Genomic DNA, 12,968 nt, shown 5'->3' on the forward strand with positions numbered 1-12,968 from the left:
CAATAATTGCCATAATCACTGGGGTGGATAACGGAAAAAGAACAAGAAAAAGTGCTTCACTAACCACAGACAGCATGCTGTAAAGAAAGATGTCATGTGATCAGGACTGCTAATGTCTTCAATGCAGTTGGAGCATTACGTTTTTGAGAATGCTGAGTATAGCTATGTGGTAAATGTTTATCCGACTCATATCTATATCACAAATTGAAGGTTGTGATATTGTATTGGACACAAAAGTGGTCTCCTGAACTGAATATTTTAAATAAAATCAACCATTTTCTGACAGTTCCAAACAGACAGGACCAAACAAGTCATTGAAATGGGAAAAGGGATTGGATCAGTTGACAAAGAAAATTAATTTTATCACAGTCGTATTTACCTATTTGGTGATTTATTAGTGACACGCTTCGTCCCCAAATCACATTAACAATCACAAAGAAATGTAATTTCCTAATTCCTCCTCCACGCTCTTCCATGTGTGTCTCTTTTAGTGGAGGTGGAGCCCTGCGCGACAAACCCGTGTCTGCACGGAGGAAAGTGCCTTCCTCAGGGAACCGGCTACAGCTGCTACTGCCCACAGGGGTTCACTGGGGAGAACTGCGAGATTGGTGAGTAACACTTAAACCCACGCGGCACAATGAAGTCAGCTCTGCATCATTCTGTGCATATTGATGTCAGGCTCTTTAACGGCATAAGTCCACCCCAGTGTTTGAGGAGGTTAAGCAGTGGTCGGGGTCAAAGGTGAGGTTTAAACAGTCAGAGAAGGGTCATGGTTCATTCCCCAATATGGTAGATTTTACTGGCAAGGTTTTTATAACAAACATTTTTATTGTTGTTGTCATTATTGTGTCATACCTAGAAAATATGGCCAGCCCAAACAAGCTACCATTAAAAACAGAGAGTTACAATTCAACTTTGGGAAAAAAGACTGCAGATCCATCACTTAGTCAGGAAGTGAAACTAAGAAATAAATGAATGAAGCTGCAGCTGTTAAAAATGTTGTTGTTGCAGAAGTCTAGAATTTTAAAATAAGTGATACAAATCTGACAAATCGTGTTACACTATTTTCACAATTAAGGAATTGACAGCCCCACAAATCATATTCAACACATTTCTCCAGGCTTTAGACACATAAACAGCCACATATATACATGACATTAAAGGACCATTCCACTGTGTCACCATCAGTGCACCAGAACATTTTATTCCATTAAGGCGTTTTAATTCATCACGATGAGGACAATAGCAGTCAATTTTCTTCCTGAACAGTTTTAACTCTGCCAACTTCCAGGGTGAGCGAAATGATTCCTGAGAGACTTTTGACTCTGTGATAAGTTTGATGTAACGTAAACATTTCAACAAAATAATTGTGCTTGATTGAGTATATTTTCAAGAGGATGATTCCATCACGAGGTCATACTTATTTTACACAAGTACAATATAAATGTATAATATCCCATGCTCAATCTCTGATTATAATGTAAATAGTATTGTGGAAATTGTCTATAATGTACTCTATACGTTCTATTTACATTTTTTATACTCTCAGTGTTAATGTCTTTTTATATGGTACATTTTTTGGTAATGCATGTTTACTATTTATTATCCTTATACATATATCCTTTACTGTCTTGCTGCTGTAACGCTTTTCCCACTGCGGGACAAAGGGACTATGTAATCTAATCTAATATACAATCTGTATAAAATCTACTCATCGGGCCACTTAAATTTCCATTTGTGCTCACATCAACAGCAGTTTTAGACGTCAAAGTGTAATTTAATTTCATCATGGCTTAACAAATATGTCGTTGGAACTGTAAATCTTATGTTCAGGGCTATTGATGCTAATTTAAATTCGGCTTTGTCACTGTTGCACTGTTTTCCTGAGTGGAAAACTTACAAAATAAAGTACATATTAGTTAATTAATTTGGAGTGGATGTTGATGGACGCTATTATCCCACAATCCAATACAGAGAAGACATGGACAGACTGTTAACAGGTGAAGCAGAGTTCAGATAAGTTGTGGATCTTTTGTCTGGAAACAGTAAGAACAACATTAAATTGAATTTAGGCAGAAAATGTCTGAAAGGCTTTAGGATTTCAGGAATTGTGCTATATCGTGATACCATGAATACATGATGTGTATGTTGGTATTGCTCTTCACCCTCATGCCTCGTGTTCTAAACTAAACTGGTTAGATTTAGAGCAGCTGCTCGCGAACACTACTGGTCTGACACTTTGACACAAATGTGTAAATCTGTCTTCAGAGGCCTAATTTGTTCCTTAACACATGTTCAGCTCATTAGGCAGCCGTTCCTCTTGGAAGTGATCACTTTATGAATAGAAATAATTCACACACAAGGCAACATTATCATCTGTATTCACGGAGCCATTTGGGCTGCGAACACCTCAACACCTTGTTATGTGTCACAGAGAGAGGGACGGACAGACGGAGAGACAATCAAAGTGACAGTCTGTCGCTGATGTACGACTGTATGTTGTAAGGATTTGTTACGGATTTGCGGGAATTTGTAGTACTAATTCTCTGAGGAGAAGCTTCACCCTCTGCATACCAGATGAGAGAAAAGAGAGAGGCGCTTTTTATCGTCAACAATGAGGCGCTGGACTGATTTTTATGGGGAGAGAATTGAGTGACGCGTCTTTGACTGTGTGCTCGCATACATCAAGGTCATTCAATGACATTCATTAGTGCGGTATATTTATATGTAAATATTTATATAAAATTTAACGACGTGTTCAGATTGCAAAACATACTTTGACATTTAAAGAACCGGGCTCCTATTGGACGATTCCAGCTGTCAATCACACTCGGTGGCCACTCATGTGTGTCATGTTTTTTATGGTCCTCGTTTTCCTCTAAATTTAATATAAAATTGACATCATGTGCTATTGAAGAAGAACATTTGGTAACACTTTAGATTAGGGAACATATTATTAAGCACATATCAACACCTTAATTCATGTCATAATAGAGGTAGAATAAGGTGTTAATGCGTGCTTAATGATAACTAATAAAGGGCTAGTATGCGACTTATATATGTTAGTAAGCACCTAGTTAATGGTGCATTATGTGTTCCCTAATCTAACGTGTTACCGAACATTTTAAATTGAGTGAAAAGGAGGGCTTTTATTCTCTTAACAGTCAGTGCAATCACCGCTTGGTGCTACTTCCTGCTTATGGCTTCACTTTTCAATCTGGTGACTATTATTGCAACCATTTAACATTTTAGTTTTAACATGTAGTCATCAATTATATTCTCCGGTGTTAATAAAAGATTCATAAAATAAATAATATAGGAGCTGCTGCTAATCCTTATCGTATATCATCTCACAATATTTTGCAAACTTAAAAAGCTAGTGTACTATGTTTTTCTGCCACGGTGTTTCCCCCACATATGGTGTTTTTATGATTTAAACCAGTGAGCCCATCTGTGTTTTTAAAAAAAAAGCTGTCATTTAAAACATGTCTGCTACTTTAAAGTCTAAACGATATTTGATCTCACAGATAAACAATGACTGACCTTTTAGCTCACTGAAGATTTTACAAGAAAACACAAATCTGTGGTTTCGGGGAAGAAGAAAACAGCACAGTTTTCCTCCATCACTGTGTTCAGAGCTGCCATCTTTCAAAACAGATAAATAGCCTCTCCTGTCAGATTAAAGCCAAACCTAAAACAGTTTGATGCCACAGAAGAAGTTAAAGCTTAGGAAATGTGATTTAAGATGATTCAAAAAACAGTTTAGGCTCAAGGTTTAATGAATAACTTTAAACCTTCAGTGTGTAGAGTGAGGACAGTGTGGCAAATGAAACCTTGTGGGAGGCTAGAGGTCATTCTAGTTTGATCTGTCTGAAATGTTTACAGTAGATTTTCACAGTCGAGAATTTTAAACTTGTAAAGCTTTCTTCTCTGCACACTCGCTGTTAGTTTTAATAGTTTTCTGCAGTCCTGGGGTGCAGTGTATGTCTGTTATCCTGGGACCAAAATAACCCCACAGTGGTGAAAGAGGATAACATGCACCACATTTCCAACGATAAAGCTTTGCTCTATTGATCCAAGAAGAGGAATGTTCCTTATGCCGGTCACAGAGAGGTGAGAGAGCACAGTGAGCTGCAGAGCATGCTGTCCTGGAGCTGGGGGCTCGTCTGGTGTTATTTAAGTCCTCCTCACTGTGGTGGACGACATCTGCTAAAATGGGGACCCGAGTCCAGGCCAGGTCCAGCCTGTGTGCTCATTTGTCCTTCAAATTTATGTCCTCTCTTTAAACAGCTTTAAGAAAAAAAAGCAAAGCAGTGTGCAGACCTCTGTCTCTCCCTCGTGCAGCCTTTTGTAAAGAGTGACAAAGAGCGAGAGACAAAAGAAAAGACGGAACACATGGAAGGCGTTTTGGAGAGTGAGGGGACAAAAAAAAATGTAGAGGGTTAGATTAGACGGTCTGTATTCTCGTCACACTCTGTTTGAATTACGACACTGTACACACCAACATGAAGACGTTCCGCTGTTTAAACCAGCGTTTCTCACGTCAGGACGTCTTGAACACATGCAGCAGTTTCCCCCCTCTTGTTTATGAACAAAATCTGAGAGCTGCAGAAACCATCTGTTTATGCCTGCCTTTTCCCTCTCTGCAGATGTTGATGACTGCCAGTCTGAGCCATGTGAAAATGGAGGCACTTGCATCGACAAGATTGATTCATTCCTCTGCCTTTGCTTGCCCAGCTACGGCGGAGACACTTGTGAGAAAGGTGAGAGGCAGAAAGCACGCACACACACACACACACACACACACACACACACACACACACACGCACACTGATGAAGAACACATGACTCCATGCTATCTGAGGTGGATTTATTATGCATTGTGTTACTGGATTGTGGAGCACCAACACATTCAGGTGCATTGTTGTGTGTGTGTGTGCAGCCGCTGTGGTGAGCTTATTAAGATTCGCAATACCAACAGCAAAAGGTGCCGGTGGAAATAATCCTGATTAGTGTGCAGCCGTGCAGCACCGTGAGACACTGTGTCACACACTGTGATGGATACCGACCGGCTCTTCTTTCAGCACAAAAATGTATTCACCATTTTCCACGTGGCACTTTCTACGTACACAATCTGTTAGTTGTTGTCTCCTATTATATGCACACATGCCTGCATGTTTTGTGGTTCGTATACAACTCGTCAAAAACAAAACTCTTTTCTTGTGTTTTCTTTGGTAGTAAAAAATGATTTTTTTTTTATGGCTTGAGATGACTGAAGTAAGTGAGTTGTTTCGTGTTCATAACAGTTATGATTACAGTCAGTACATCATTCGGCAAATTAAGTTTAAATGAACTCATGTAGGTGTTATCAAATTGAAGTAATATTTTTAGGTTTTTCAACAATTTTCTTCTTTTCAGTATATAAAGTGTAATGTGTAATATATTTGCAATACAGCTCAATTAGATGTTTTTTTAAATGATGCATTACTGCCACCACCTGTTGATCAGCAGGACAGTGTGAAAGTGGACGTGCATTTACAAAAACAGTGACTCACTCCTTAAGACAAGGGTGTAAAACTCATTTTCACTGAGGGCCACATCAGCATAATGGTTACCCTCAAAGGGTCAGATGCAACTGTCATACAGAATAAATGTAACCAAATATAATGTAAAATAAAGGTAACTACTCCGTAACATATTGCTAAATAACTTTCTGTATTTATTACTTATTCAGGTTACAAATATGATGCATTATAGATGTAACCCAGTCCGCGTCTCTTGACAAATTAACAGTTTTAAAAGTCTGTATCTGGTCAGGGCAGACCTGCTCACACACCTTCAGAATGCACTGCTTCAAAAACAAACCCTCAGACTCTCAACCCTCATCGTTCACATGATGCATATTCAATGATACACTGCGAGCTAGTGGCAGAATGCCGTTACTTTGTGAGTAACGTAATCGTCATGCATTGTGGGAAATGTAGTTTATGGTCAACGCAGATTTTTAAGACCAATTAATCACTCACGGGCCGCATAAAATGACATGGCGGGCCGCATCTGGCCCCCGGGCCTTGAGATTGACACGTGCCTTAAGATTACCATTTACAACATTTGAACTAGTACTGATCTAAAAAAAAAGGCAGGCAAGCACAAAGTATTATTTTCCTTTTTCCAAGTGGACTCAAAGCAGCTTTATAGATGAAAACAGAATAATTAAAGTGTTTCAAAAACCAATGTATGGTATGCTAGAACTTGGAACCAGGAGAAGCCCAAACATGACTCATTTGTACAGTTTGTGCATAGTGAAGCATGTGACTTTTGAAGGCTTTTTGGATTGTATCAGATTTAACATTTTTATCTGTCTGATATCCGATCCACCAGTATCCGACCAATACTGACCGATACCGATTCCCATCCCTAGTGCATATACTAGATTTTTCTGCTTTTGGATCCTAAAGTGTCATACATGGCACTAATAACCCCCCATACAACACTCAAACCTAATTGCACACAAACACAAGCACTGATTATACTCTGAATATGTTTCTTTTTTTGGCGAGTGTAGGTTTGTTTACCCTTACAGTTTCAACTGCACTCCCTTCAACATATATATACACACACACACACACATATTTATATATACATATATATGTGTAACACCAGAGCTCACAGCAACATCACGTGACACTGCTGAGCCTGATTGCAGGAAGTGCAGTCGAAACTATAGAGGTAAACAAACTTACACTAGCCAAGAAAAGGAATGTAGTCAGAGTATCATTTGGTGAGCCAGAATGAACCTTTTTCAACCTGCTTGCTTCAGCTATCTCCACCTCCTGTGTGTGTGTGTGTGTGTGTGTGTGTGTGTGTGTGTGTGTTCGCGCGTGTGTGCGTGCGTGTGTGTGTGTGCGCACTAATGAGGATTAATGAATATCTAACCTTTGCAGTTTTACATTAATCCAGAGGCATTGGTGTTATTAATGAATCCTAATGGTGCAGAGAGAGAGAACTATGTGTGCAACGAATTGAAAAACAGTCCTGTATAATCACAGTTCTTGCATTTAGCCTCTCAAGATGCCAGAGTTAAATTGTTCTTCTGCTTCCTCCCTCCTCCTCTCTTAGACACACTATTTTATCTTTCTCCATGTTCCTGCTCTTAACGATGCTTTTACGTGCCCTTTAAGGAATAATTTTATTTTACCTCATTTCCCCTCCTTGCTTTCTCTTCATCTCTACAGACATAGAGGGCTGTGAGCATGGTTGGTGGAAGTTCCACGGCCACTGCTACAGGTAGGAATGATGAAAAAAAAAAAATGGCTGCACAGAGAGAATAAATGGAGTCACACAATATATTTATCTGCTGCAACCTCAAGTGCCCCATCTATCTGCATTACTTCTTTATACCCTTGAGTTATCCGTGACATACTTACTGCTGCGCTCTGAACCATTTACACTTGTCTCGCTGCATAATGTATGAAATATGTTATTTTCATTTCCACTTTCATGGCATTGTTCCTCAGGTACTTCACCCACAGACACACGTGGGAGGACGCAGAGAAAGACTGCAGAGAGCACAGCGCTCACCTCAGCAGTGTCATCTCTGCTACAGAGCAGAGCTTCATCAACGGTGCGTTGGTGTCTGTGGGTCGCAATTTGTTATGGAGTATTTTCAAAGCATGCAAAAGTAAAGTCGTGTAAATTCACCCTCAGAAATTTAGGAACAACGAATATGTAATATACATACAGGGCACATAACAAAAAGGCAGGAGGTGGCACCCAGTGTGGTCCTCTGTATACTGTATACTGAGGTTGTAACAAGTAGTTGTTTCAGTTACAGTTTACATTGAACTCTACATTGAGCAGAGAACTGCTGCTCACTTGATATTTTCCCTCTTTTTTGGACCATTCTCTCTAAACCCTATTAACGCTGCTGCATTTAAACCCCAGTAAAACAGCAGTTTGATCGCTTAAATCACCTAATTCGTGATGGAAAATGAAGAAGAAAAGACAGATAGACTGATGCTTAATATGCGTGAATGGTTGAGCTTGTCACAGTGTGATTTAATTAAAGATTCAATTGTACTTGTGTCTTTTTTCCAGGTCTGGGTCACGACAATGCCTGGATTGGACTGAATGACCGTACGGTGGAGGAAGACTTTCAGTGGACTGATGGAAATGATCTGGTTAGTGGTGCATGAGAATCATCATTTCCAGTTATGAAACTTCAAATGGCGAAAACTGGTTTTCATAAAATCACTGAACGATTAAAGGCTGCATTTCTGAAGAAAACACAGTCGGTTCTTATTGCCTAAAGGTGCAGTAAGTAGTTTATAGTGACATCTAGAGGAGAGGCTGAAATTTACAACAAAGAACTGCTCCTCTGCTCACCCCCTCCCTTCCCTGAGCGCTACGGTATCCTCAGCTGGTCAAATGTCGTCCTCGTCGTCTTTCTCCGTGTCAGCAGATGAGGTTTGTGAGGTGAGGGAGAGGGCGAGCTACCGCGGCCGTAGCAGATGATGCGGAGAGAGTGGCGGCGGGACTTCCGCTACAAGTAAAGCAACGCTTGATTTGTTCTCTCGCGTTTGTCCTTACAGGCTCCGGTAGAAACATGGCTTCGTGGCAATGCAGTAGCGGCCCGCGACCATGTTATTTTACATGACTTTTTGAAACACTACGAAAATGAAACAAAGAATATTATACAGCGACTAGACAATGCAGGAGCACATAATATGTATAAAAAAGTGGATTTTGGGTCATATAAACCCATAAATACTACACTTTAAAGGTGAAGTAAGTAGTTTATAGTGACATCTAGAGGAGAGACTGAAATTTACAATAACGAACTGCTCCTCTGCTCACCGCCTCCCTTCCCTGAGCGATACGGTATCCTCAGCCAGTCAAATGTCGTCCACGTCGTCTTTCTCCGTGGTGCGGGCGTACGGTCAGCTACTGGTGTTCCTTTATCCACTGTAAAATACGTGTGGTCCTCCATTCTAAACGCGTAAAAATATCCGCTCTCAACCTCGTCTCGGCGCTCGATTTGTTCTCTCGGGTTTGTCTATACAGGCTCCCGTAGAAACATGGCGTCGTGGCAATGCAACAGCGGCCCGTGACCATGTTATTTTACATGACTTTTTGAAACACCATGAAAATGAAACAAAGAATATTATTCAGCGACTAGACAATGCAGGAGCACATAATATGTATACAAAAGTGGATTTTGGGTAATATAAACCCATAAATACTATGCAGTGTCCCTTTAAGAATGTATTACCCCAAAAAACACTGATACATAAGGATACACTTTAGCTGTTAACCTGGCAAAACAAATGTGGATTTGTGAAGGACTCTGTTGCAGATGCTGATAGAAAATATTTTCGGGACCTTTAAAGCTTAATTTTGCAGTAAAACTCTCTTCACAAGCAAAATTCTCTTTGTAATTGTAAGAGAAAAACCTATTATTCAGCCTTCTTCAAATTAGCAACTCGCATTCCTAAAAACACACATCTAACAAACTCAGGACAAGGCCATCTGCAACTCTGTGTCGCCCTGGCCCCATCATTTGTCTACAGTCTAGAGTGTGCCTCATTATATCTCTGTTGAACCTCACCTAACTGGGGCAGAGGATAACGATAACTCGACGACGCAGTCCTCCCCAAGGTCGACTCTCGGTATCAGCAGAGGAAGGCACCATACATTTTGACCTTCTCTCTCCCCTCTCCTTCTTTAATCCAAAACCTCAGATATACCATAACTCTGGGATTCACAGGCAGACTGACAGAGGACGGCCAACTCCTTGTTTGGCGTTGTCTCAGTTCTCCTCACATCTGAGCTGTTTCCAATAACGCTTATCAACTTAACTCTTCACTGAAACTCCATCCTTGCTCGTCTCACCTGATAATCACATCTCCGCAACAGTAGTTGGACAATTTATCAGAAAATGGGGGGAAATTGTTGCTTTTATAAAGATTAACCATCAGCAATATTTCCAGAGCAATAATAATGACACATGGAAACCAATGCAGTTGAATTGTGGCGTTTGCTCCTGTGCAGGTTTATGAGAACTGGAGGGAGAGCCAGCCCGATAACTTCTTTGCAGGTGGCGAGGACTGCGTGGTGACCATTGCCCATGAGGACGGCAAGTGGAACGACGTGCCCTGCAACTACAACCTGCCCTACATCTGCAAGAAAGGCACAGGTACCGCAAAAGTAGTACTGGACTCAATGGACTGTTTGGTTTTATTCAATATATTATACATGTCGTGTGCAGAGATTTGGCTGTTTTCATGTAATATGGTTGCTTGAGTGTTATTGCCGACCAGCTGGTCACCTGTTGTGCCTTTTAAATAGAGATTATTTCTCCCTCACAAACCTTCAGGAACAACAAACAACAAATTATTTTGAGCTGTTGAAAACTAAGCAAGGAAACCAACTTTCTTAATCTGACTCAACAAGCTGTAATTGGTGAAATCAGTGAGAAAGCTGACGATACGGAAGATGTACAGGATGAGATAGAAAAGGATGGAGAAAGATGAACAAGGACAGGGAGAAAAGTATGAAGTAGTTTGAGTGTTTGTTAAACTAGCTGTGGTCTCTCAGGGTTCTGTGGTTTGGCTGTGTTCCATGTCTGTTGCATGATTACCTTCCTCTGGTCCCTCCACGGTGCGCGTCAACAATCACGTACAGCAACAATGCTGCCATCTACAGGCAAAAAACCCACCTGTGATGTTGTGCATTGCAAAAAATAAATAAATAAATAAAGGACTGTGGCCTTATTTGTATTCACATGTAAAAGTGGAACTCCAGACTAGTATATGCATGAAGGTCGTGTGCTCTTTGATTCTGGATTGATAGAAACATGGGGGTAACACTTTATAATAAGTACACACTATTAGTATTAGTTAAGCATTAATAAATATTGAATTCATCATTTATAACGCATGAATAGAGTTATGAATGTTTTCCAAAAAAACAGTTCTTTGATCAACTAACAAAGGACTGTTCTCTCACCTCTCTCTGTGTGTCCAGCAGTCGTGTTACATGCTACATACTAATGAGTATTCATGCGTTATAAATGATGAATTCAATATTTATGAATGCTTAACTAATGCTAATAGTGTGTACTTATTATAAGGTGTTACCAAACAGGGGTAATAACGTTTATACAGCTTTTATCTGCATTATTACATTATTTAAGTGAGTAACACTTTCATTCTTTTTTTGACAGTGTTGTGCGGGACTCCGCCCACAGTGGAGAATGCCCACTTGATAGGTCGCCGGAGGTCACACTATGACATCCACTCAGTGGTGCGCTACCAGTGCGCTGAAGGTTTCTACCAGCGTCACATTCCCACCACTCGCTGCCGGGCTGACGGGAGCTGGGAGAGACCCAGGATCATCTGCACAAAGTGTAATTCAGTGTTACCCAATATGTTGGATTAGATTGCTTCAGTGTCACAGGACACACTTCTTTGAACTGGATTCCAATGCGTCTTTTAAGAATTTAAGAATATTTTGGATTTTATAGCTAATTTATCTTGCTTGGAAAATAATGTATAAAGAAAAACCCATTCATTTTCAGCAACTCATGCATTATTCTCCTAAACAGGACACTGGAATCTGGTGCTTCTTATATTTTCTATGAACATTTTTTGCATGGTATTGTCCTTGGTTTAATTTGAACGAAAATGTATGATTTAAAACCTGGCACATTTTTGTTTTCAATAGCCAAATTGAATTACTTCTCTGATATTGGATTTTTGTGCTTCCAGTATTCTGCGTGAGTATTCTATTCCACAAAATACAGATTTATTTAAATAGCGTCCATGTCGTGTGAGCCACTGGCTCCAAAACAATGGCAGATTGTAAAATGTAAAATATTATTACCCTAGACAAACAGGACATACTTTTCTTACTCTTCTTATGTCAAGGTGAAGGGGCAACAAAAAGTCAGAGTTAAAGGTCCAGCGTGCAAGAATTAGTGACACCTGAGACTGCAGTTTGTAATCAAAGGCTTATATTTTGTGCAGCCGGAGACGACAGAGAGGCTCTCCGACAGGCTCTCCGGCAGGAGTGTAAATTGGGCTTTAAGTCCTCCTTTTCCAAAGTGTGTCAGGAAGCTACGGTGGCCTTCTCATACTAGAAAGGATATAAATACTCTTTCAAAACTCTCTGACATTCTCTCTTTTTTCTCCTGTTAATGTGGGCAGAGCTGCTCTTCATGCGTCGAAACTTCTTTGTTTCCCTTCTCTTTGTAGCCCGGCGATCACACCGGTACCGACGACACCACCACAATCAGCACCATGAACGCCACAGCCACAGGAGACACGGAGGAGGAGGAGGAGGAGGAGGAGGAGAGGGACACAAGGCCAGAGAGGACACACACAGCTTCTACTGAACCAAATAACACAACGTCTGCGATGCCTAGGTGCTAACCATGGCCTTTAAAGAAAGACAGTCGTTTCTATCGCTCGCTTTTTCTTTTCCTGCTTTATCACGCTCTCTGTTTAACTGATAACAGGTTTTTCTTACCGTCTCATGGCGTTTATCTCCATAATCCAATCACTTTGGGTGTTTTATTGCTTTTTTTTCCTCTTTGTTTGTTTGTTTGTTTGTTTGTGATCTCTCTTCCTTTAACCAAGGTCCATGCGAACACTAACCCGTCTTAACGCTAACTCAAATGAACGCCCTCCGTCCGCAGACATTTCAGTGTAGTCAATCCTTCACCTGTCTATGAACTGAAGGCCTCTTTAGGCAGCAGTATGTGAACCTGTGTGAGCGTATGCATGTAGGAGAGACGCATCTATAAGTGCTGAGTCACTTCAAGTTCGAAAAATGTACTTCTTCTACCTTAAAACGCGACTCGCATCCTAGTATTCTGTTTACAAGCACAGATGTAATTGATGCAAGACAGCATTCAGTCCTTGGTAGCCCTGACTTTTTTTGTACGTGTACTGTAGCTGTTACTTTTT

At 40.5% G+C, this 12,968-nt stretch overlaps 1 protein-coding gene across 1 annotated transcript in view; it reads left to right on the forward strand.

Moving 5' to 3' along the window:
• The window catches only part of LOC310927246 (neurocan core protein-like), a gene marked incomplete at both ends in the record, with an annotated part of 29,763 nt that extends 17,369 nt beyond the window's left edge, over window positions 1–12,394 (forward strand). Inside the window, 8 exons of the mRNA XM_083889540.1 lie at window positions 492–608; window positions 4,650–4,763; window positions 7,236–7,287; window positions 7,518–7,624; window positions 8,098–8,180; window positions 10,051–10,195; window positions 11,225–11,407; window positions 12,255–12,394. Of these exons, the coding sequence (XP_083745666.1) occupies window positions 492–608; window positions 4,650–4,763; window positions 7,236–7,287; window positions 7,518–7,624; window positions 8,098–8,180; window positions 10,051–10,195; window positions 11,225–11,407; window positions 12,255–12,394 (941 nt within the window). The remainder of the gene's footprint in view (window positions 1–491; window positions 609–4,649; window positions 4,764–7,235; window positions 7,288–7,517; window positions 7,625–8,097; window positions 8,181–10,050; window positions 10,196–11,224; window positions 11,408–12,254) is intronic.
• Between the last annotated feature and the right edge of the window lie 574 nt (window positions 12,395–12,968).

This window comes from Microchirus variegatus, assembly GCF_963457635.1.
Source record: "Microchirus variegatus genome assembly, chromosome: 5".
NCBI classification, from domain to species: Eukaryota; Metazoa; Chordata; class Actinopteri; order Pleuronectiformes; family Soleidae; genus Microchirus; species Microchirus variegatus.